The 26020-nt window shown below is 41.2% G+C and overlaps 1 protein-coding gene across 4 annotated transcripts in view; it reads left to right on the plus strand.

The window, feature by feature from the left end:
- Nucleotides 1-26020, plus strand: part of MCC (MCC regulator of WNT signaling pathway) — a 310501-nt gene that overhangs the window by 249367 nt on the left and 35114 nt on the right. For 3 of the 4 annotated variants that reach the window (XM_044275927.1, XM_044275929.1, XM_044275930.1), the window contains 6 exons: nucleotides 7122-7268; nucleotides 11539-11640; nucleotides 11726-11874; nucleotides 15598-15738; nucleotides 17520-17620; nucleotides 20089-20272. In XM_044275927.1, coding sequence (XP_044131862.1) covers nucleotides 7122-7268; nucleotides 11539-11640; nucleotides 11726-11874; nucleotides 15598-15738; nucleotides 17520-17620; nucleotides 20089-20272 — 824 coding nt within the window. The remainder of the gene's footprint in view (nucleotides 1-7121; nucleotides 7269-11538; nucleotides 11641-11725; nucleotides 11875-15597; nucleotides 15739-17519; nucleotides 17621-20088; nucleotides 20273-26020) is intronic. The other variant, XM_044275928.1, reaches the window with a different exon arrangement.

Below are 26020 nucleotides of genomic sequence, written 5' to 3' on the forward strand. Positions count from 1 at the left end.
TATGCCTTCAATTTTGAAAAAATCCCCAACAGTGTCACCAGCAAAGCACCATTACACCTCCTCCTCCATGCTTCACGGTGGGAACCAGGCATGTAGAGTCCATCCGTTCACCTGTTCTAGAGATGTGTCTGCTGCTAGAACTCTGTGTGGCATTGACCTGGTCTCTAATCTGAGCTGCTGTTAACCTGCGATTTCTGAGGCTGGTGACTCGGATGAACTTATCCTCCGCAGCAGAGGTGACTCTTGGTCTTCCTTTCCTGGGGCAGTCCGCATGTGAGCCAGTTTCTTTGTAGCGCTTGATGGTTTTTGTGACTGCACTTGGGGACACTTTCAAAGTTTTCCCAATTTTTCAGACTGACTGACCTTAATTTCTTAAATTAATGATGGCCACTCGTTTTTCTTTACTTAGCTGCTTTTTTCTTGCCATAATACAAATTCTAACAGTCTATTCAGTAGGACTATCGGCTGTGTATCCACCTGACTTATCCACAACGCAACTGATGGTCCCAACCCCATTTATAAGGCAAGAAATCCCACTTATTAAACTTGACAGGGCACACCTGTGACGTGAAAACCATTTCAGGTGACTACCTCTTGAAGCTCATCAAGAGAATGCCAAGAGTGTGCAAAGCAGTAATCAAAGCAAAAGGTGGCTACTTTGAAGAACACAGGATGCACCATTCGCAATAAGTGATGTCAAAGCTTATCTGCTCTCCCCTGACCTCTGCACAGGTCACAGGGCATGCCTAGAAAACTCTCCCATAGAAGTCAATAAGGTCCCCTCCTGTCCATTGTAATTATGCTGTAAAGCATCTCTATAAATGCTGTTAGCCGCAGTTCAGGTAAGATGGCAGCCCCCATAATCATGTTCGGGAAATAGAAAAAAAAATCTGCAATTAGAAAATAACAGATGAGAATAAAGGATATGTGTCGCGATCTGGTTTTAACTGGCAGAAAAACATGTTTGGTGACACATTTCCTTTAAGATGGAGAAAGTTTCCTATGAGGACAAACCATGAGGCAAAAGACTCTTTAATGTAATGAATTAGGCAGATACAGAAACACTTGGTCACAGTTTAAAGAAATGTGATCCTCCAGCCGGCCCAGAACAGGCAGCGCTGCCTGGAAGAATAATTAAATGGTATACGGGCAGGCTGATTGCTTTTCCGTGGACACAGACCCCTCTGCTTGGATCATGTCAAAGAAAGTGGCACGTTGAATTGATATGAAATATGTACACTCTTTGACTATGTACAATACAAAATCCTTTCTCCTGGAACCAATTATGAAGAAATATCTAAAATCACATGAATAAACCAAGCTGTTTCATCTGTTCAGCTTGGTTTATTATCACCTGGATTTTTTCCCCGCTTGTAGTCACTGTGGGGAACTGTACCAGATAAATGAATGAGGGTAGTTCACATCCCAGCAGAGCCATACATTTTCACATATACTTTTACTAAAAAAGTAGAGCTTCGGAAGAGAAAGTATATGCATCTGTTTGTCTCCCATTAATTGCATAATATAGATGTGTATGATGGTAATAGGCACATCACATAGAAAGGCAACCAATTTCCAAAATCTTGAATCTTAAGACGGCTGTTCACATTAGATGAAAGTCAACTGAACCCGTGACCAGCCAACCATCTAATGTGCGTGGTGGTGGAGCAAATGTTAGAGGAAAGAAGACTTGGACATGATTTCAGTATGAATGATTCTCTCTTCCCATCGGAGACAAACTGGTGCAAGAGGTGTCAGACAAATATGTTAGTTCAGTTATCAACATCTCTAAACACCTCACTGATCAACTGATCACCCTATTGATCTCATTGTTTTTCTGCTGATCAGATCTTTTATACAGCCACATGGTAGAACATCTCCCCATGGAAATATGAATATGCTGCCGACAGTATGCAAACTGTGTAGGAGAAGGAAAATGGTACGAACGATCGTTCATTACCCTTGCAGTATGCTTCAGCCTGTGTGAAGGACCTTTAATTGATAGCGAATCTACTGGTTAAGCCCTGTTATGGCCACACATCGGGCTCTGTTAGAGGACCCTAAGAAAGGATGCATTCTTGTCTTGTGACAACTGGAAGTAAAGAGTTTGGAGAAAGGGGGAATATGAGGACAAATATGTTAGTTCAGTTATCAACATCTCTAAACACCTCACTGATCAACTGATCACCCTATTGATCCCATTGTTTTTCTGCTGATCAGATCTTTTATGCAGCCACATGACAGAACCTCTCCCCATGGAAATAGGAATATGCTGCCGAGAAGGAAAATGGTACGAATGATCGTTCATTCCCCACGCAGCATGCTTTAGCCTGTGTGAAGTCCCTTTAATTGATAGCCAATCTACTGGTTAAGCCCTGTTATGGCCCCACATCAGGCTATGTTAGCGGACCCTAAGAAAGGATGCATTCTTGTCCTGTGACAACTGGAAGTAAAGAGTTTGGAGAAAGGGGGAATATGAGGACAAATATAAGACCATGCCAAGTTTACCTCAATGTAACCTGGGAGCCAGATTTTATTATGGATTTATCAGTCTGCCAAACTTTCACTGAGGGTCGAGCAGATAATCTACCAGGAGTCATTCCGCTACAATGGGCAACACACTGCTCATTGTGGCCCCCTAAAAGAAGGACAAGTTAGTTTACATTCTTGAACGATTTGCTGAATATATAAAAGGGTTATTCCCATCTGAGACAATGGGGGCATATCACTAGGATTTGCCCCCCACTGTCTGATATGTGCGGGTCTCACCTCTTTGACCCACCTATCTCATAAATGCAGCCGGCAAAGTGAAGGAGGGCGCAATGCGCATGCACTGCTGCACTCCATTCATTTCTATGGGGCCGCCGAAAATAGCCAAGTGCTGGCTGGGCTATTTCTGTAAATTCCATAGAAATGAATGGGAGCTCTCCGTTGTGATTGGATCGTGGCACAGCCAGGGAGAAGGAGACGCCCATTGAGAAACCCTCCTCCCTGTTCCGATGCTCACTATTAGCATACTGAGCGGGAAAACTACAGTGGGGCGCAGGGGCGATGTTTAAAAAAAAAAAAGTGTGGCAGCATCAGCGGGGTGTGCCCCAAAAGTACAGGTATTTAGCTACTATAAGTAAAACAGATGAAAGGTCCTCTTTAAGGAAGAATTATATATTTTACTGTTTTATTTAAAAAAGTTGGATACAAAGCTGTAAAATACAGTTATATGCAGAAGCATACAACTAGTTTACTTTATGTAGTATGTAGGTCATGATCCACTGTAAAGTGATGTTAAAGGGGGTTTCCAAATGAATAGTTAAAAAAAATACTGGGGCCAAATGGGTTAAAATAAGAAAAATATAAATCTCATCTATCCCGCACCTTTGCTGTTCTGATGCTGTTGCAGTCACCGCAGTTCTTAATTTCCTGCTTTTGGTCTCAACACACAGGAAATGGCTTGGATGCCCGAGCAGGCAATCACTGGCTGATTAGGCAGGCCAAGCCATTTCCTGTGTGTCAAGCCGGTGACCAGGAAGTGGAGAACGCAGGGGCTGGAGCTGCAGCAGTGGGAGAACAGTGAGGTCATGATTATTAATTTTTAACTGTATCTGCCCCATATTTCAAAAGGAATCACCTGGAAAATCCCTTTAAGCCCCACTAAATATTTATGGAGAAAATAATTGTTATGTGACCAAAGGTTCCTGGTCTTTGAACACACAGTCCTCCCAGGGGAAATGAATGCAGGATAATTCCTGTATGCAACACAGCTGGGGGACACATGTAATGTTCAGGAGCCACTGGGGGGAGGGGGAATAAAAGAGAGTGCAATATAATAAATGTATGTAATGCATGTATTGTACATTTTAGGAGCACCATTGTACCGTATGCACAGAGGTCATTTTATTTTTAGTTTATTCTACCTGTCTGTTGGCGTCTTTGTAAGACTCCCTTTTCTGTTTCTTGGCTGTGATCCATTCCTTATGAGATTAAAGTAAATTCAGCTTGTCATCAGTCATAGCTCCTCAGGCTGGGATTTCTGGTTGCCTGCCAGTCTCTTATCACTGGGGCTCATGTGACTGATGAGAGGTGATGGTACACACAAGTGCAAAGTCAGGAACTGTAATTCTAATCAGGGGCTGAAGCCTGGCTAATTGCTTGGGGGGGCTTCCTCACTCTTTTGTTTCTATCGCCTTATCTGTATTGTGTCAGTGGGTATCTGAAGCCTAGCCATTCAATGTGGATTCTGCTTTTCTGCCCACTGCAAACACATGTCTACAAACACAATCATATTTTCTTAATATGTTCCAACTCTTAATTATTCATTATTTTGCATAGTAAATATAGAGTCACTTGGGATCTGGAGAAATAAAATGGTATAAATGTAAAAAGCCAGGCAGACAAAAGTATGCATATTACATAGAACAGTTTTATTGTTTTACATAGTGATGTGAAAAAAACAAATATATGTATAATATATACAGTGTAATAAGGGCCCTTCTAGAAAACCCTCTAGTACTAAAAAAGATTTTGACACATACATTCAACTGAATAACTACTGGAAATTGTACTGTACAGCGATGCAGTGTGAAATACACTGACGAGCTACAGGGTAACAATGTTTTAAACTTTTGACTTCCAGGCTCCATATCTCACCATCCACTACAGCTTCGAATGTGAGACTACCATAATTTTATAGACTGTCATCTTGGCTATCTCATACATAAGTTGGACTTACTACTATTCAGCATATGATTAATTATGAAGATTCTTGTCATGTAGTCATGCCTGAAAGTCAAACGTTCACAACATTGTTACCCTTTTGCTCGTCAGTATAGATGGAAACTGTATCCTTCCCAAGACCATCTTTATAACATAGCGATGAGTGTGTGACAATCAACAGGCTGTCATTGCTGTAAATGTATAAGACGGTAGCAGCCACCATTTGTGAACTTGTACTGCTAAATGCTATACAAAATTAAATTTGTTGACCCCTTACCTTATTAGATGTACATTAATGTAGGAAACTTATACTCCTGGTTTCCCCTCCAGATACATATTACTCTTTTCTGACGTGTATTGCTCCTAACTACACATTAGCATGGCCTTTGCACATTGCTTTTTCACTGTTTGGTGCATATACATTGTGACCTTCGTGGTAAGATATAACACAAAAAGTATGGGGGATTCAGCCCGCAGAACCCAATGCAGTTGCACATTGCTATGGCGAAATACAGATACAAACGCAAAAACACAAATGCAATTGCACTCTGCCCGCCTTTATGCTGGATGTTGAATAAAGCATTGGTGTACATTTTGGCCAAAGCGTAATAAGCCACTCACCACGTCAAGGTCGCCTTCATGAGTGGCATAACACAAAAAGTATTCAGAGATTTGCCCTTTTTTAAAGAAAAGTGGACCTATTATCAGTGAGCATTTTGGGCAGGTTTTACATGTGAGTTCTGGGGGGGAGGGTACAAACTGGCTTAGGTCACTTATGCTGTAAAAACATAACAATATTCTTTATCTTATCGATCCATAGTATCTAGAGAATGTTTGTTTGTTTTTGTTTTTTTGTTTTATTACTCTGCTCGAACAAAAAGAGGGTGAAAATATCGTAATTAAAGGGAATCTCTTAGGGTACTTTCACACTAGCGTCGCTGGATTCCAGCAGGCAGTTCTGTTGCCGGAACTGCCCTCCGGATCCGGCAATCTGTTTGCAAACAGATACCATTTATAGACTTATCCAGATGTGGATCTGTCTCAGAAATGTATTGCAATACCGGATCCGTCTCTCTGGTTGTTATCCAGAAAAACGTATCCAGTATTTATCTTTTCTCACATTTTTAAAGGTATGCGCAGACCGCAAAACCGGATCCATTTTTCCGGAACACTTAGGGCTGGATCCAGCATTAATGCATTTCAATGTAAAATAATGCCGCATCCAGCATTCCAGCTAGTGTTCCGAAAAACGTACAGTGACTGAACTGAAGACATCCTGATGCTTACTGAACGGATTGCTCTCCATTTAGAATGCATTAGGATAAAACTGATTAGTTTTTTTTCTGGTATTGAGCCCCTAGGACGGAACTCAATACCGGAAAAGAAAAATGCTAGTGTGAAAGTACCCGTACCTAAAAAATTTATTTCAAAGTAAGCATTCCATCACGTAGGGTAGGTGCACCAACACAAGTACATCTTAGTAAAAATCCGGTCCTCTAATCCTGAGAAATGCTTCTTTCTATATTTATGCAAATAAGATATATAGTGCACTTTGAGCGGGTCTACTACGTTTGGTGCACCATTGCTCACTAGTGAAGCTGTGCACCCGTCGCCCCTCTTGTTTGTCAGTCAGGGGCGGACTGTCCATAGACTCTACAGAGAAATGTCCCAGTGGACCGATGTCTTGGGGAACCGCCTGATCCCTTCTCATGACTGCCAGGTAAGTAATGATCTGTTGCTCCTAGAGTTAACGCTTGGGTGTTAAGTAGTTATGTACCTGGCCGGCAACCACAGGTGCCGTACTGATTCCTGAATTCAACTGTATTGCAATCTTTAGGCAACTGGAGTAGGGGGACAGAATGTGGCAGCTAGTGCTGGCCACCACTTCGGGGCAGCTTCTGAGGAGGTATTTTGTGCTGCACTGTGGCTTTTTATGCTGCTGGGGAAGTTTATTGTGTTGCACTGTGGTATTTGGCTCTGCAGGGATGGTATTTTGTGCCGCAATATGGTATTGCATTGGCCTTGCCTTCTGTGAATTTGGACCCGCCTACAACATGAGGCCACAGTTTTTTCCAGGGCCACTTTAAGTTCCCAGTCTGCCCCTATTGCTAGTACTTGAGATTGTACCAAATGGTGAGGCCCAGCCCCACCCATGGTGCCCTGAAAACTGTGTTTGCATAAAATGAAAAAGGAGCATCTCTCAACAACAGAAGACCGAATTTTGACAAGAAAGCTATTCTTATATTTCGGGGCACCGAGCCTACTTGGCCGTGTGCTTACTTTGAAAACGATTTTGGAGATTACAGACTCCCTTTAAAACACAAAATAACCAGTGAAAAGACTATGCTGTGTTGTGCAGATATTGGGAATTGAATGAATGTTACATAATAAAATATGAACTTGTATTTTAGGTGCGAGAGCTGCAGACACGACTACAGAGTGTTCAGGCAACTGGTCCTTCCAGTCCTGGTCGGCTCACTTCAGCAAGTAGACCGGTCAACCCGAGCACTGGAGAGCTTAGCACAAGCAGCAGCAGTAATGACATTCCCATAGCAAAGGTGAGATATACTGCTTCTAAATCAAAAAACAATATTCCTGTATATAACTATAATATGTAAGGAAAATAATTTATATCTACTGTAATCTCTTTTTATTCCTTGTCACCAAAAACCATCAGCTTTTTTTAGCAAATTGCTGGCCGATTCCTAAGGTGGAGTTAACATATGTGCCGGAGGCTTGGTTAGAGGCCTCCTTCATAGAGTCTGTCAAACATATGGGACAAAATAGTAAAAATGCCAGTAAAATGCTGGATTTTCTAACAGAAACCCAACGGTCCCATTATAGTCAATAAGGTCTGTCATGCTCCATTCTTTTCTTTTCAATTGTCTTTTAAAAGATAATGCAAACGTGTTTGAATAAGAAACCTAAAGCAATATGGTTCACGCTTGAATAACAGCCAGAAATATAGGTATGGAATTCTAGCAGCTGGAGAAAAAATTGTGAAAGTCCATTAACAAGAGGAGGACTTTATAAATATGAGGAAAACCAGCTGTAGTTGGGGCATTCACCCTTAAAATAGAAAGAAAACATACAATGACAGAGAAAGTGGTTGGGGGGGGGGGGGGGGTTAGATGTTGCAAAGGAGGGACAAGAAAAAGGGGTGTAAAAGACCTAATGATATGGCTGTGTCAGAGATTATATGGTAAACGTTTAAAGAGGAGGTGACCAATTAAAATGTCCATTCAATGTATGGCCAAGCATGCACACAAGCAGAAATGAGGAGATTAAAGGGGTTATCCAGTTTCAAGAACCCCCCCCCCATGTGTTGGGCCCCTCTGTGGTAATATACTTACCCTGCTCCGCACCGCCGCTGCTGCTTCTCCCTGCACACGGATGAAAACATCCAGTGTCGGGGGCAGCAGCCAATGTCAGACGTTGACGAACCTCCCTAGCATCACTCGCGATGCTAGGGAAGCTCGTCCCTGCCTGCCAGTGGCTGCTGCCCCCGACACTGGATGTTTTCATCCGTGTGCAGGGAGAAGCAGCAGCGCGGTGCGGAGCAGGGTAAGTATATTAGCAGTGAGGGGCCCAACACGTGGGGGGTTTTCTTAAAATTGGATAACCCCTTTAAGGCAAAGTTAGGTTAACAAAAGTATGATTTGTTAAAGCAGCTACTTCTTCAATATGATACAGTTGGTCCACTTTAAGGAGCCATTGATATATGAAAGGGTAGTACGTAGCTCTCCAAAGAGGTACGATAAGAAATTTTGCTGCTGCTAATAAGAGTGAAAGATAGGTTCAATTTGGCATACCTGGCAAGTCACCCGTCTAATTGAGAAAAATCCAAGATAGCTTGGGGAGCGCTGACTGAGAGCATAAAGATTTGGAGAGCTTTAAAATCTCAGTCCAATATTGAGTTTGTCGCAAGACCACCAGGTGTGCAGCAGATATGTCCCCCTCTCTTTCCCACACCTCCTACATGTGTCAGGGATTGACAAGACCAATAAATGGTATCCGACAGGGGTGACCCAACGAGAGGGTATTTTAAAGAAATTCTCCTGTACTCTTATACAAGAGAAGGGACCATGTCTCTATAGATGTACAGATGTAGTAGAGTTAACATACATGTTTAACTAGATGCATTAACTAAGCTAGTTGTGTTAAGCCGACACCTTCAATTGCTTTTCAGTGGCTTTTGTTACAGGATATCATGATGAGTTAAGAGTTTGAGTTTTAACTCAACTTTATGTTAACTACATCTGTATAAAATGGCTTTGGTAGAGAGGTTAACTCCTAGATCCCTTTCCCAAAGAGAAAGGAATGCACACTTTAATGGCACATTCCTAATAGTCAGTAATTGATATAGTTGAGATATAATTCTAGTGGGGGCACGGGTATCTGTTATATTATATTCGATCCGCGTCAAAGGCCTGTCTGGAAATCCCGTCGGTAGGTAGGAAAGGAGGACCTGGAGAGCGGTGCCCGGGGATCTCACTGCGCTTACTATTATCCCTGGACGCCGCTCCATTCTCCCGCTATTCCCTCCAGTATCTCCGGCCACTAAGTTATAGTAGGCAGAGATTTCAGTCACTAAGTTATGGTAGGCGGAGTCTGCCCTTGTTCTGCTCTAGCGCTGGCCAATCGCAGCACAGAGCTCACAGCCTGGGAGAAAATATCCTCCCAGGCTGTGAGCTCTGCAATTCGATTGGCCAGCGCTACAGAAGAACAAGGGCAGACTCCGCCTACCATAACTTAGTGAGCGGAGATACCGGAGGGCATAGCAGGAGAACGGAGCGACGCCCGGGGATAATAGTAAGTGCAGTGAGATCCCCGGGCGCCACTCTCCATGTCTGTATTGTTAGTTCATAGTGTAATAATCTGTGAAAGGTCCTCTTTAAGTTTGCTATAGTGGAGAAAATTTTGGTTGTGTGGATGAAGAGCATGTAGGCATGTCAATGGTACTAATGTACCATCTTCCATAAGTTGTTCCAGTCGGGTTTCCAGAAAGCGGAGATCTGGGGCATGTATATGTTGTCGTCCTGTGTAGAGACCGATTATGACAACGTTTTTTATGTGTATGAGTGGAGATTGGGAGAGGTTTAGGGAGTCTGAGTGGGTAGACCATATTTGAGTGCATTGTTAGTGATGGCATTTATGAAGGTGTGGGAATCAAGACAATCACTGGAGGAAAAGAGTATAGTTCTAAGGGGAATAGGAACCATGTGTTCTTCTACAGATATTCAGAATTTCTGTTTAGGTGCATGAGTCCAATTGATAACCCGGTAGAAGACAGCTGCAGAATAATAGACATGGGTCTGGGGCTTCTAAACCTCTCAGAGATTACAGTAGAGAAACTGAGTTTGAGGTATTTGTTTTTCCAAATGTAATTAGAGAACATAGCGTGGACCCTTTGAAAGAAGCATTTTGGAACTTTGATTGGTAAAATCTGAAATAAGTAGATTCATTTAGGAAGGATAGTTGGGCTGCATTCATTTCTGTAATTTGACTGCTCTGGCTCTTCTCTTGTTTTCCAGTTAGATTGGAGTATGCTTTATTGGAGGGGTTTGACTTATGGAGAAAGTTGGAGGTTAGTAGGCCTAGTCACCTAGTCAGGAACTACAGGAGGTGTTTCGGATCCTGCAACAATGTTTTTACAAATACTTACAGCTGAGGCACATTTATGGGATACAGGATATGAAGGTATCCCTGTCATTTCAGGGAGACACTGCGCTTCATATAATGTGCATGGGGGAAGTACTTCTGGTCTAATATCATATGTTTATCAATTACTATTGAACAAATATCTTAGAGGGATTCTGTCATCAGAATTTAGGCCTATAACCTAAACATATGGCGAGGTCCCTACTAATACACAGAATCCTAAAGTGACCTTATTAAATGCGCCCGTGGCTCTATAATCCTATAAAACAGGTTTATATAACCTGTCACTCACGTCATAAATGTGTCCAAGGGTACGTCTCACGATGCAGGGTGCCCGGCTGCAGCCATCTCCTTTCGGTGCCCAGCGCCGCCTTTTGAATTGAAATTGCCACCCTCCTTTTCATTAGATCCGCCTACCTCGGTCATCGCCGCCTCTCTAACATCTGCTCTCCTCAGCCAGATCCCGCCCGTGCGGACTCCTGGCAGTGGCCTCGTTATGCGAAGTGCGCCGGCCAGCGCATGCACACTTCGCATAATGAGGCCGCTGCCAGGAGTATGCACGGGCGTATAGGTGATACCTAGTGCGCACGCGCGGGATCTGGCTGAGGACAGCAGATGTTAGAGAGGCGGCGATGACTGAGGTAGGCGGATCTAATGAAAAGGAGGGCGGCAATTTCATTTCAGAAGGCGGCGCTGGGCACCGAAAGTAGATGGCTGCAGCCGGGCACCCTGCATCGTGAGACGTCCCCTTGGACACATTTATTACGTGAGTGACAGGTTATATAAACCTGTTTTATATGATTACAGAGCCACAGGCGCATTTGATAAGGTCACTTTAGGATTCTGTGTATTAGTAGGGACCTCGCCATATGTTTAGGTTATAGGCCTAAATTCTGATGACAGAATACCTTTAAGGGAACCCCCATGTGTAAATGGGAAACAGACCTTGGGGCAATTTCACATGTGGTCAGAAATTTTGAAGGCCATTCCCAAGTCTCGAATAGTGATGGGGGGGCTCTGTTTTTTCCATTGTTCTGCTTTAAGTGAGCAGAACAGCCGCTATTAAAGTGCTGCTTAGAACTCAGTCTAAACTGCTATTAAGTATATTTAAATACATTTAAATCTATGTACCCATGTAATAATAGTGTAATGTGTGTACTTTTGCAGATTGCAGAACGGGTAAAGTTGTCGAAGACCAGGTCGGAATCTTCCTCATCAGAGAGGCCAGTTCTTGGCTCAGAGATCAGCAGCATTGGGGTGAGTTATAGTGTGAGTATGCTTTATAGATGTCCATGCTGATCTTTTTATTGGATAGGACATTTCCTTTAAATAACCCTTCCATGTTATATTGTAGGTGTCAAGCAGTGTGGCTGAACACCTGGCTCATTCCTTACAAGATTGCTCCAATATCCAAGAGATCTTCCAGACACTTTACTCCCATGGTTCTGCTATATCGGAGAGCAAAATTAGAGAGTTTGAGGTGGAGACTGAGCGGTTAAATAGGTAAGAACAAGCTATTGTACGATAGTAGCAATTATCGGGGTCATTTATCAAACTGGTGTAATGTAGAACTGGGTTAGTTGCCCATAGCAACCAATCAATTCCATGTTTCGTTTTCCATGGGCCTGTCCAAAATGAAAGGTAGAATCTGATCTGTTGCTATGGGCAACTAAGCCAGTTCTACATTACACCAGTTTGATAAATTACCCCCTATATGTCTAAAGGCCGGTTCTCACCAACATCCATGTTTCCATCCAACACAGCAAGGTCCATCCAATGATCCTGTATAAAAATAAAATAAATCTAAGTCACCTTACATTGTAGATGGGTCTAAATTGGCAACAGGTGGGGCCAACAATACGACAGAGCTACCTGACTATTATGTAAACAAATATAGGGCTCCATCTTTTTTTATAAAGCCCTATAATATGTCATTACCTATATAGTCCTATAATAAGTCAAGGAGCACCATAGCTATATGTAGAGGCCTATAGCACCAGTTTTATATATGCCGCTCTATAGTAATATAAAGAGCACTATTATTACACATATAGCCCTACACATATTACACATAGCACCCTACACTTGCCATAGGCTGGCCTACAGGACATCATTGACGCGCAGGCTTAAAGTGCTTAGCTACTGAACAGTTTTAGGGAGTGTCTGGCCTTGTGACGTCATAACAAGACTCCTGGATTGGCCCCAAAGAGTCAGTGACTAATCTGCCCTGCTTAGCTGTTACTAGAGTAAGAAAACAGAATCTGTAATGAAAATAGATATTTCATATTCATATAAAATGTTTCATATAGGAGAAAATAACTAGAAATAGACATGAAAAAGGGGAAAAAAAAATCACAAAGTTGATTTTCATGTCCTCTTTAGCTCTGTATTTTAATATGTATTCCACTTCTGTACATATCATTCCAGTGTATATACATAAAGTGTGACAGAGACTTAGGCTGGCCATACACATTAGATGTACCTCAGCCAAACCCGCCAATTCTGCTCAGATCAGTGGACCATCTAATGTGTATGGAGGCCTCCCAGCTGTCCCTTAACAGCAGATGTCAAGGGAAATAAGGATGAGGCTGTTGGATTTCAACATGCCTGTTCCTTTTGTTCTCGGGGAGATGAGCTACACCAGAGGCCTCTGGTCTAGTATGTGCTGTATGGGGAATATACATGGTATTAAACAAGACCAGGTTGTACCAGGTGGTGTTTACTGCCATAGTACTGCTGTGACGTATTTTCCTGCACTTCCCACTATGCTTTTTTTCAGTTCTGGAGCTCATAGGACAGATAAGCATGGGGAAATCACAATTAGGGCTCATGCACACGACCGTATGTATTTGGGCCGCAAAAAAAAACTGAACGGACATGGACACAAAAAAATAAGTTTGTGTGTGTTAGCAGGAGGCTCCGATGAATTTCAGAAGCAGTGTAGAAGCAGTTCTTTTGTCAGGCTCAGGTTCTCAGCTACCTTCGACATGCCCCGACGTCCTCTCTGCTGTCTTTGGTGTCTGTTACTAGGGACAGATCTTTCCTGACAACAGGCAGCGGACTGCAAATTTGGTGGAAGTGAGACCCCTAGTTGCCATGACTTTAAAGCTTTTTTTCAGGTGGATACAGACACATTTTTTTAATGAATTGATTTAGAAATGTTTGTTCCAACATTCTCTATTAAATTGTACGAAAGTACAGTGACTCTCTAAGAAGACTGGATAAATTGCTATAATAACTCTCTCCAATCTGTTGCCAAATAATATGCTTAATAGAAAAGAAAGAGAATTACTTTATTCCTGGTCTGGGCAAATGCACTTTAGTAAATTGCAGATATTGGAAAGCATGTCGACCAGAAAAAAAATAAAAATTCAACAAATAATTCTCAAGAGACACTTAGTGAGCAGCGCTTTCACCTAATGGTGACAGATATATGATCGGTGATTGCTGGGTAGGTTTGCTGCTTTGTGCATTAGGGGTAACATCACTTACGTTTACTAGAGAGAGCACATGTAACTGTAAGGAGAAAACAGTGTGCCTTTATTCCCAGAGAGCTGCTTCTTTGGAAACCTTTGCACGCATTCCAGATGGAGCCGTTTGCAACAAGCTATTATGTCTGCCAATCGGTAATATACAGGTAGAGAACATCGAAAAGCTCTCTTGAGCAGCAATAAATCTGCTCTTAATCTGTGAGTGAGAACCATATCACTCTTACCATCTGGGCTACAAGTGAGAAGAAATGAAAAGATTTAAAGCTTTATCCTCAGAAGAGAGCTAATGACTTTACAGAGCGCATTATTTGTGGGTCAATACATTCAGAGTTGTGCTGAGATAGAACAGCAGCTCATGCACAAGTTCATAATTGGAGAAACATGCCAGATTTTTTTTGTTGAGAACATTGGGACAAATTAAGCCATGCCTCGAACCATGCCAAACACACAAGCCTGAAATGTTGGCAGGTGTAGGCACACTTGGATGATAGCATCAGGTTTGTTCCTGTTTGCAGTCTGCTTGTGTAAATGGCAGCTTTGATTTCTGCAATGTTTAGCTTTTCCTTCAATGAGCAAATGTACCTATGAACTAATCCACAATAAATTACAGGTTAATTACAGACTGGTCTGCCATCAATTTCCAGAGTAAGAAATGGTGCTCAAATCCTGGCAGGTGACAAGTTGTTTTGTATCAATGACTATATCTCCATCAGACTTGGGGTGAGGTTGTGAACCTAGATTTTATGGTACTGAATGAATTAAACATCTGTTTGCTATAAGTAGTTGAATTGAGGGCTACATGAAAATAAACCTATGTATTCCCTACAGAAAGATGACATTGTTTAGGCAACCTTGGACTATTTATGCTAAAATTTCAGCATATCTTCAGATTGGATCCAGATTGAAATTACACTCCTGTAATATATTCTTGTGGGCCAATAAATAGACTTGTAAATGCATGTATTTGGCTCGCGGTTTGTGAACCAGTGAATCTATTAACAGACTTCATAAATTAATAGTACAGGCGAATAGAAGAAACTTTCTAATAGTTCTTAATAGAGAAAAATGCCTCTTTCTCCCACCAGCATTCCTCCCAACCCAACTCTCTTCACAGGCTTCCCTGTTCAGCAGTAATCCGATCCTTCAGTTGAAAGTCTGTCTCAGTTTCTCAAGATGGATTTAGCTGAGAATGTTAATTTAGGAAGGGGTGAGGAAAAAAGGCTAAGTGGAGAAAGTGGTTTTATTCAAGTTATGCAAAGATTGTTGAAAGTTTAGTGACCATTTAAATATAGTTATTTGGTTCTCATCACTAAATGTATGGCTAATCTTGCCTCTTTTTAAAATGCAATTTTTGTGACCAAGTTGTAAGACTGCTTGTCTAGTTGTTCTTCAAGCTATCAGAGTGTCTCATTGCATTACCGCATCCAGTGGCTTTTCAGATGCTTCACAGTACAGACTACCAAATGAAATATTAATTGTAAAACATTGTGACAGGACCGTTCTAGAGGTAGAGATCATCCACAATGGGAATGCATTCTTTTTGCAGAGATTGTGTTGAACTTCTTCAACAACAGGCCAGCATAATTATGATTATTGCACCTAAGTGCTTATTGATCTCAGGTTCAGCATACTCGGCTGTATTTATTGCTCTCAGTGCAATGCAGTCTTCTGGAAAAGTAGAAAAACAAGCTGTGATTTACATGGCAGGATAAAAATATCGATCTTTTCTCTGCAGTCGAATCGAGCACTTAAAATCCCAGAATGATTTGTTGACAATAACACTGGAGGAGTGTAAGAGCAATGCCGAAAGAATGAGCATGCTGGTGGGGAAATATGAATCGAATGCAACTGCCCTTAGGCTGGCTCTACAGTACAGGTAAGTGCAGCAGACCAGTTAGACTGTTCCTATATCTCGAAGTTAGGAATATAAGACGATTTATGCAGGGCTTAAAAAGTTCATGTTGGAGAGAGAGACTGGGAAACAAAAGCTACAAACAAGATTTCTTACAGAAAAATATATTATTGTTCTAGGATTGCCCATTAGTCATTTAGGACCTTGTAACAAATATCGATACTGCAGTTCTGAAACCATATTGGGGACAGGTGGCCTTTGGTTCCAATACTGGTTTTGGCAATGATATCAATGAAAGATAGAGCCAATCTGGGGAACACAGTCTAACACATGCCTTAAGGCTGCATTCAGATGCCCACAATACAGGGACTTTTAGTGACCGAACACCTTGAAATCCTGCAGTTCTTTTGACCTGTTTTGTGTGTATGTGTATATATAAATATATATATATATATATATATATATATATATATATAGTTGCCAAAAAAAGAGTTTATTTATACCAATATGGTAGATTTTAGTATGATAAGTTGTCTTGTAAAGATGACTGCTCCCCATCTCCCATTTTAGAGGGCCCATTACAGCAGTCAGATGTCGCAAGTACTTGAGGCTACTTTCACATCTGCGCTTTCCCTTTCCGCTATTGAGATCCGTTATAGGATCTCAATAGCGGGGAAAAATGCTTTTGCTTTGTCCCTATTTATTTTCAATGGGGACAAAACTGAACTGAATGAAACTGAGTGCTCCAAAATGCATTCCATTCTGTTTGGTTGCGTCCCCATCGCGGACAGATTAACTCTGCAAGCAGAGTTTTTCTGTCCACGATGTGGTGCGGAGCAAGACGGATCCGTCCTGACACACAATGTAAGTCAGCGGTGGCCGATCCGTCTTCTCTGACACAAAAGAAAACTGATCCGGCACCTATTGACTTATTATTATGACAGAAGCATTTTTGCTGATCCATGATGGATCCAGCAAAAACACTGCTGTTAAGTAGCCTTAGATGTCAACTGCAATACTCCGAGTCTGTTAAGGGTGATCACGAGATGACATGAAGGACTATAAGCAGACAGGCTTGCATTCACAAAACATCTTAGGTGTTGGTTGGTCTTTTGCAGTAAGATTTTTTTACAGTAGGGTTTATTTTCTTAGGTTTTTATCCTTTCAGGTCCAGTATCATAATGTTTACGGAGGAACATTTTAAAGTAGTTGACGTTTCCACTCTGAGTAGCTATGTCCTTGCCACTAAGTTGTCAGCCAGGGATCTCAACAAGCTCCATAACCTCTCTTCAGAAGCCTGGGAATAAGAGCCTAGATGTTATTTGCTGAGAATTTTGAATCTATTAATTTAAGTAATCTGCCTTATATACTGTTTTTTATAATTTGTGTTCGCACTGAAAATACATTTGTCATGGTCTCTGAATATTTCCATTCACCTTTAACGTGGATGCTAATCCAAGAACAATATGATGCCACGGCTGTTACCTACAGCAGAAATCTAAAGTCAGTTCTGTGTATCACAGGGATTTTGCAGGTTATTTTCTCAGAAGTACAAGACAAGCAGGCTAATCCTTTTTCTTTCTAGGTCTTTTCCCTTGTATGCCTGCTTTATTCTCAAGTTTAATCACCGATAGCACATAATACCGATCAACTTTTATAGTGCAGCAGAGATTTAAGGTCAGCAGTGGGTCAGAGGCTTAAGTGCTACCTTCGAGATGTCAGGATCCTCCTTGCTTGTCCTAATATAATGTACAGTAGCAGCTTTAAGATATTGATTTGATATTTCCCTTCTTCCCGTGGTTTAGTGAGCAGTGTATCGAAGCATATGAATTATTGCTGACGCTTGCAGAGAGTGAGCAGTCTCTCATTCTGGGCCAGTTCAGAGCTGCCGGAGTTGGAACTGTAGGTAAGAATTATTCTCCATCTCAAAAATCAAATCCTCTGTCAAACAACATCCTATTTAATGTGCCGCTACACACTCCAACGTTCATGGTCAGTTGCACTACATTTGTTTGGCCATAAACTGTTTTCTGTATGGATTTGAAATCTGCAGCAATTACATTATATGTTGCAATTTATGCTGCAATTCACTGTAGTAACGCTGTCCTATTGGATTTTTATAACAATTCACATCAATGTCTGTCTTTCCTTTGTATTCCATGTAGAGCCATTATTATTACACTTCTTCTACAACTATGTCTTTTTTTATTTTTTCAGTGCATATAACATGAAAATTGAATCAACTTTGTAATTGATATTAATTACAATTCTCCTATGGTTTTGTTTCTACACCTCCCATCCAAATGAAAGTATGAGCCTGCAACACTGCAGGATTATACTGTAAAACATTTGTTTGCTGTGTGTCACCATTGAGACGCATAGTCTGCATAAGAGCTGTAGAAATAAATAGTTGCTGTAGATCAGGCATCCTCAAACTGCGGCCCTCCAGCTGTTGTAAAACTACAACTCCCACAATGCCCTGCTGTATGCTAATACCCGTAGACTGTTCGGCATGCTGGGAGTTGTAGTTTTGCAACAGCTGGAGGGCCGCAGTTTGAGGATGCCTGCTGTAGATGCTTTGGTACAATTACAAAAAAATTCTGTGAAGGTGGACATAGCCTTTAACTTGATCTGTTTGTTATTCAACGTTATCCAAGTGGATGGAACTGGTATCTTTAGCACAGTTTACCTCTAGAAATAAAGACATTTTCTTTCCTATTTTCAAATAGAATGGCAGAAGACTATTTGTTTGGAGGTTCTCATGAGAGGTCATCACTAAAATTATTGTCTGGAAGAAATGTTATTCGTGATTTTAAATGGGTTGTCCGTTTTTATGTATTGATGACCTATCCTCAGGATACCGTAGGTCATCCATGTAAGATTGACAGGGGTTTGACTTCCGCCACCCACGTCGATAGGCTGTTTAAAGAGACCGTGGCAATCTGCGAGTACCGCATTCTCTTCTCTGTTTACCTGCTTGCAGTCAATATTACAGCGGCGAACAGGTTAAGTTTCAGCTCCTCCGCCCCTTTCATTTCAAGTCAATGGGACGGAGGAGCTGTAATTACAGTTGCTTTCTGCTGCGATGCCAAGGGTGAACAGGTAAACAGTGAAGAGGAAACGCCACAACACACAAGCGCTGCGTTGTATTCAAACAGCTGATCAGCAGGGGTGTCGGAAATCGGACCCCCGCCAATCTGATATTGATGACTTATCAATTCAGAAAACTGGATAAGCCGTTAAAATTTTAAGTCTGATGGAAAGATCACCTGTGCATCTTTGCCTCTTGGATTATTTGCCTGTCAGCCATACCTTTCAGAAAAATTAAAGTGGTTTTCAGAGAGTAAAATATTTGTAACCTATCCTCTGGATAGAATATGAAGATCTTCTAGGTCGGGGTTTGACATCCAGCACGCCACCAGTCAAGTTGGTCAGTTTGAAGAGGCCACGATGCTCCAGTGCTCTGCAGCCACCTCACAGCATACCAAGCACAGCGGTGTACATGGCTGTGCTTAGCATTGCAGCCCAAGCCCATTCATTTAAACAAGACTGAGGTACACATAGGCCATGTTAACCAATGAGCGTGACATCACTGGCCTAGGAAGAGGCTTATTTAAACAGATGATCAGTGGGATGCTGGGTGTTGGACCTCCACCAATTAGATATTGAAGTCCTATAGTGAGGATAGGTCATGATTCGTCTACTCCTGGAAATCACCTTTTTTTCTACCTGTACTTTTTATTTTATTTTTTGTTTTTTTTTCCGGTATTTTTACATCTCGTTCACCGTAGGGAAAAATGCAGCTCACAAACCCATTTAGAAAAAAAAGGCAAAAAAAAATGTATGAGCATATTCTGTTTTGGTAAAAAAAAAAAAAATGCCACAGCAGAATTCATGTGTGTGCAGACCCTTAGGCTGAACGGATGCATGCAGTTTTGGGTGTATTTTTATGTCAGAGCCAGTAGCAGCCAGAAGTATAAATCCTTCCTTTTTATTGCCTGCAGCAATCGATATGAGATATCCACCTTGTCATTACAGATTCAAAATCCCTAAATTATCTCTTTAACAATGATGAATTTGAATATTTTTTACTTTGATCATCTGTAAAATGCAAACTGCGATGACTGCTCACTAGTGATGCATTTACAATACAATTATTTTAATTAATCAAGCAGCAGTCCAGGAATTATATATACCCCCCAAAAAAATGTATCAGCATATTATGTGTTACGGCTAATATGCCTTAATTTGAGAGTATTTGATTTACTTGTCACCGGTTAATACTGCAGTAAAGGGATTTCTTATACAAGGTAATATGATCGTGTCTGTATGGCCATGAATGAGGAAATGTATATTTTTCATTTTATGATGAAGCTGAGCAAACCGGAGATGAGAACATCACACAGATGCTGAAGAGAGCACACGACTGCAGGAAAACTGCAGAGAATGCTGCAAAAGCCCTTCTGATGAAGCTGGACGGCAGCTGTGGGGGGGCCTTTGCAGTCACTGGATGTAGTGTCCAACCATGGGAAAGTCTGTCCTCAAATAGCCATACAAGGTAAAGTATAGGTTTATGGATTTTAATGTACACGTTTCACCTGAATTATTTGTACATATAAATATCTGCAATCTGCACTGGGGAAACATAAAACGTACAAGACTTTTGTCTCTCTAGTGTACAATTGTGCCCATAATTCATTGACAGCAGTATGTACCTTATTATTTAAATTTTTTTAAAGTCAAATAAGTAAAGGGGTTTTCTGAAAATACAATATTGATGAACTATCCTCAAGAGAAGTCATCACTATCCAATTAGTGCAGGTCCACCTACCAGATCCCCAATGATCAGCTTTTTGAAAGGGGTGCAGCACACAGAAGAGAGCTATGGCCTCCTCACAGCATACCAAGCACAGCAAAGTACATTGCATAGTGGCAGTGATAAGAAGTACAAACCCTTTCACTTTAATGCAGCTGAGCTGCACATTGGGCATGCGACCAATGAACATGATGTCACTGGCCTAGGAAGAGGCCACAGCACTTCAAACAATAGATTGGCAAGGGTGTCGGAAGTTGAATCTCCACCGATCTGATGTTCATGACCTATCATGGGGATAGGTCTTCAATATTGTACTCGTGGGTAACCCTGTTAGACTTAAAAATAAAAATCTAATCATACAGCATAAACCCAGGCATAGTTATGAGACAGCTGCCGAGTGACCCTAATACCTGTAAAATAATAATTATATCAATACTTACCAAAGTTTAGAATGGTAGAATCGGGGCATCCAAAACCCCACCCCTGGAAACGGCCCAGGAACGCCGACTTATAGGCAGTGTTATCATTAGCCTTATCTATTTTTGACCCAGGACAGCCTGAATTTGCTAGGTCTCTGAAAATCAGGGACAGTCCCTGCAAATTTGGGACAGTTGGTTTATGTATATGGTGCACCAGAAATCAAAAGTAATGCAAGATAATATTATAGAACTCCTGTCATAATCAATCCAGTATGTGATCCCTAATCATCCTGGGTCATTATTGCCACCTCTGGTTTCTTCGTTTCTTAAAGCTTCATTGATTGAAGGGCACAGATTTCTCCAGTCTGAGGGGAAAGGGTAGTGGTGCTGCACTGTGGAGCTTTCCTAGCACAACTGCCACTTTCTTCTAGAGAATCAAGGAGTTAAAGGGGTATTCTCATCTTAATAATCACTGTTAAATCTGTTAATGATTTGACAGTGATCATTTTTCTAAATACATTTTATTACCCAATTCCCACCCTTTTTTTTTTTTTTTTTTTTTAGAAAATAAGTCCCCTCTTACCTGATGTTGTATTTGGTCTCCCCTGGTTACAGCCACCTCTCCTGTCGGATCCCGTCCGGGCCGCTCAATGTCCTGAACACGCACGCCGCTGCGCATGCGCCATGATGGCTTCTTCCTGGCCAGTATAGTACAGAGCCGCGAACGCACACGCCGGCTCTGTACTATACAGGCCAGGAATAAGTCACCATGGCGTGTGTACGTTCAGGACATTGCGCGACCCGGCCAGGATAAAATCTTCAGTCTTCTGCGCAAGCCTGGCCGGGAGAAGAATCCAGGAAAGTGAACGTTAGTATGAAAAGGGAAGATGAGAATACCCCTTTAAGCTGATCATACCGCCAGCAGTCGGACATTGATGGCATACAACACCCAACCTGCAGTGACACCGGGTCATTGACTATTTTCTGTACAGGTTACTGTCTTGTCAGTAACTGGTACGGTAATTATGATGTAATTAGCCAGGGTATCTCTATACAATACATTAACATTAAAGTAAACATTTATTAGTTCATGCAGGATTTAAAGGAAAAAAAATAAAAAGAATGGGCATGCGAGTTCTTGCTGTGGTTTCTGGGTGGCCAAGAGCTTTTGGTTCCTTTGAATCCCCGTACAGATTTGAGGCAGAATTCCAATATCGCGTCTAATACTGTATTTGAACGGAAACTAATCTGCCTTGTAAACATACTCTACAACCAGATTATACAGGGAAGCCCACAAAAAAGTAGCCCGCCTCCAATATCTCCAAATCAAACTGCCTAGTAGTAGATCTGTCTTAGTTGCATATAGAAACCAATCAGAGCTCAGCTTTCAGTTCCTAAAGGGCTCTGAAAAAATGAAAGCTGAGCTCTGATTGATGGCTGTGGACAACTAAGACAGATTTACTAATGGGCAGTTTGATTTGTAGATATTGGAGGTGGGCTGCTTTTTCGTGGGCCACCCTTTATTATGCTTTATAAGAAGAAGGGTCTTGACCTCTTCTTGGATCTTTACAAAAAAATGCCTCACCAAATCTGTAATGGAGAAACTGTATAATTAACATAAACTCCAATGATGTACATTAAAATTACAATGCCGTTGAATTGAACTGCCACTTAGCAGAGTCACTGATCCACTTTCAGTGCATTGTTAGTAAATATGAATACAGTATTTTTTGCTTCATAAGACGCACTTAGGTTTTAGAGGAGGCAGTTAAAAATAAAAATAAAAAAAATCTTCATCAGACCCCCAAACTAGACCCTCATTCTTCATTAGACTTTAGATCAGACCCTCAAGTCAGACCCCCATGTCAAAGCTCAGATCAGATTCCCATCAGAAATAAATAAATTCCCTTACCTGTCCTGCTCCACCACCGCTCTTCAGGTTTGCAGATCTCCTGCAGTTGGGCTCCCTGATCTTCTCTGGACGCATGCTGCACTATGACCTGACTGTATACAACGTCAAGTCATAGCGCGCAGACTACGTTCTGACACTGTACACAGTCAGGACAGTGCAGCGCAGCCCAGAGAAGATCAGGGAGAGATGAGTATTGGCAGCACTCTGCTCCCCGCGACTCCTGCATACTAACTAGCGCTTCCATAATGGAAGCACTCACTAGTATTCACTTTATAAGACGCACTGCCATTTCCCACCAACTTTTTGGGGGGAAAAGTGTGTCTTTTAAAGTGGAAAATACAGTGATTGCTAATTAGTTAATGAGGCTCTTAAAGGGTTTTTCCCATGATTAATGTAAAAAATGAAAATTAGACATATAGTACATGACAATCTCTAACAAAGCCAGAACCAGCCCTGTACCTCGCATGGATCTAGAGATCTCCCCATTCATTGCTCTGCTAGATTAATATCAAGCTGACAGCTCAAGGGGAGTGTATTTTCTGCTGCAGCTAAGGGGTGTGTCTATGCTCTACCTATCACAGCTCAGGAGGCAGTTGAAGGATGAAACTGAGCATGTGCGGCCATCTGGGTGAGCAGGACAAAGAAATAGGAAAAAGAACAAAGAGCAAGTGGTGCTCTATAGATAACTTTTATTGAATAAACTAAATGGCTACACAAATTTTTTTATTATATGCAATTACAAAAGTATTCAGATCCAGGTGCTGGTTTGAGAACTGTAGAATATTTTTCGTCTGACAACCCCTATAAGTTGATTGTATGCTATGGGTTTCCCTTTTAGTGGTTTGAGATATCTGTACCTCAGTGGCTTTGTCATATTTTTTTTTTACTGTATGGCTACTCTTGGTAGATTGTGAAAAGTTTGTGGCATCCAACGTCTATGTAAAACTCAAGCGAGTTCAAATAAGTTGGTTCTTACGGTACTTTTTTATTGTACACATTTTGTATATTTATTGAAAACGATATATCCAACCTAGCTAATTCTCCTCCAGACACTGAAATGCTGCATACGTTCGAGTTACTATCAGAGATGAGAGGTTGTAGCCTTGTTTGATGTGGAAGGTTTTCAAGGACATCATTCCCTCTGTGTTGCTAAAATTTCTACAAACTTGAATTAGAAAACATTCATTATCAATATTTCATAATGCCAGCGTCATGCCAAATGGAAGTATTAGACTGTCGGTTGCTGATTAATGCTTGAGAAACAGTGCAACTTAATACAAGACATGATGGGATGTTATTCCCTGGCTGATAACTGAGATCATTCAGCATTCCAGGCAGACATGTTAATGGATGACCTAACCCTCAACCAGCAGATGATTAGCTGTCCTCCTGAGATCCATGAGGCTGTTTTCTAATGCAGTGCATATAGAGAAATATGGGCTGTTCTTGTAAACCCTTTCATGACCAGTAGTAGTACATTTAACAGTGGTCTCTATGTCTGTTAAAGGGAACCTGTCACCTGGAACATGGTGTCTGAGCTGCAAGTAACATGATATAGAGCAGGAGGAGCTGAGCAGATTGGTATATAGTTTTGTGGGAAAAGATTCAGTAAAACTTGTAATTTATACACTTATATTTCTGCTCATTCTGGGATTTGAAGTCCATGAGATGTCCTATCAGTGATGACAGCTATCTCTGTATACACAGTCATAGAGGGAAGGCTGTCATCACTGATAGGACGTCTCCTGGACTTCAAAGCCCAGAATGAGCAGGGATATAAATGAATAAAATGCAAGTTTTAATCTTTTGCCATAAAACTATATATCAATCTGCTCAGCTCCTCCTGCTCTATACAATACCTTGCAGGCAGCTTAGACACCATTAAAATGACCGGTTCCCTTTAATGTCATGGAATAGGAACTGATTTTTTGGGATGACTGAATTTCTTTGCCACTTACACATAGGGGCACATTTATCAAGACTGTTATGCAAGTTTTCTGGCGTGAAAACGTCACAAGTGATGTTACCTGTGACATTTTTATAAAATTTTGAGACTTTTTGTGAGCTACACCACATAAAAAAAAAAAAAAAGTAGCAAGAAAGGTAAGGCTGCTTCATCAACAGATCATTTTTATGGCACATTTATGATTTGTGACATTTTTAAATGTCGAACAAAAAGTCACAGCCAGTTGCACAAAGCACCAGGTAACCCCCTGTGTATTTTTATTTACAGAGGTGGAGCCAAATTGCTCATTGACTTGACGAATATAAAACCAGCATGAGCCAGTTCATAAATTTGGCCAAAGTCAGAAAAAAAAAACAACTTAAAAATGACATTAAAAGGAGCAAGTGATAAATTCCCCCATAGTCCATACGTTATCCTTTTGTGAGATATTCATAGAAAATATACCTTGGGGAACTTTTGATTATATATTTGGAGACTGCTTTTACATTTATTCCCTAGTCTGCTATATGATCAGAATTGCTTTCTTTGTAAATGCAACAATTATGGCAATTCAGGTAAAATTCCCAATAGCTTTCCTGCAGTCACATTCTTTCTTCTACACTAGTGTTTCTCAATGTTCCTAAGCCAAGGGCCCCCTACCAAACAAATTTCATCAAGGTGTCCAACTATCCACTGTGATGCCTATAAAAATCACAGCCTGAGCACAGTGCTGGTTCCCCTTAGAGACTTGTCACTTTGTGGACATCAGCTTCCGAAAACTGTATACATTGAGGAGGAACCCATTTTTCACAAAAACATTTGCAACTTTTTCATTTTTATGTTGGTTTTGCAGCTTTTAAAAATCATGTACGGGCTTAGCTATAGCGCGTGTGGCCTCCTGCAACCCAACAGATTTGATAGAATTCGCACTAGAAACGGGCGTAAGTTTATAGTTCATAGCTGGCATAAATGTAATTTTTTTATTTATTTTTTGGTGTATGTATTGCCCAGAAGATAATAAATTTACCTCATCGCATCATGTATGAAACACCAGTCTTAATAAAGTCCCCCCATTTTTCTGTACTCATTCTCTGTAATAAACCTAATATAAGGCGGCTTATTTAGTAGTGGGCTTGGCAGATATTAGTGAGCTCAGGATCCTTTATCCTACACAAGAACGCCTCACTAACATATGTATAGTAGCTGTTACCAAA

This window comes from Bufo gargarizans, chromosome 1 (genome assembly GCF_014858855.1).
Source record: "Bufo gargarizans isolate SCDJY-AF-19 chromosome 1, ASM1485885v1, whole genome shotgun sequence".
NCBI lineage: Eukaryota > Metazoa > Chordata > Amphibia > Anura > Bufonidae > Bufo > Bufo gargarizans.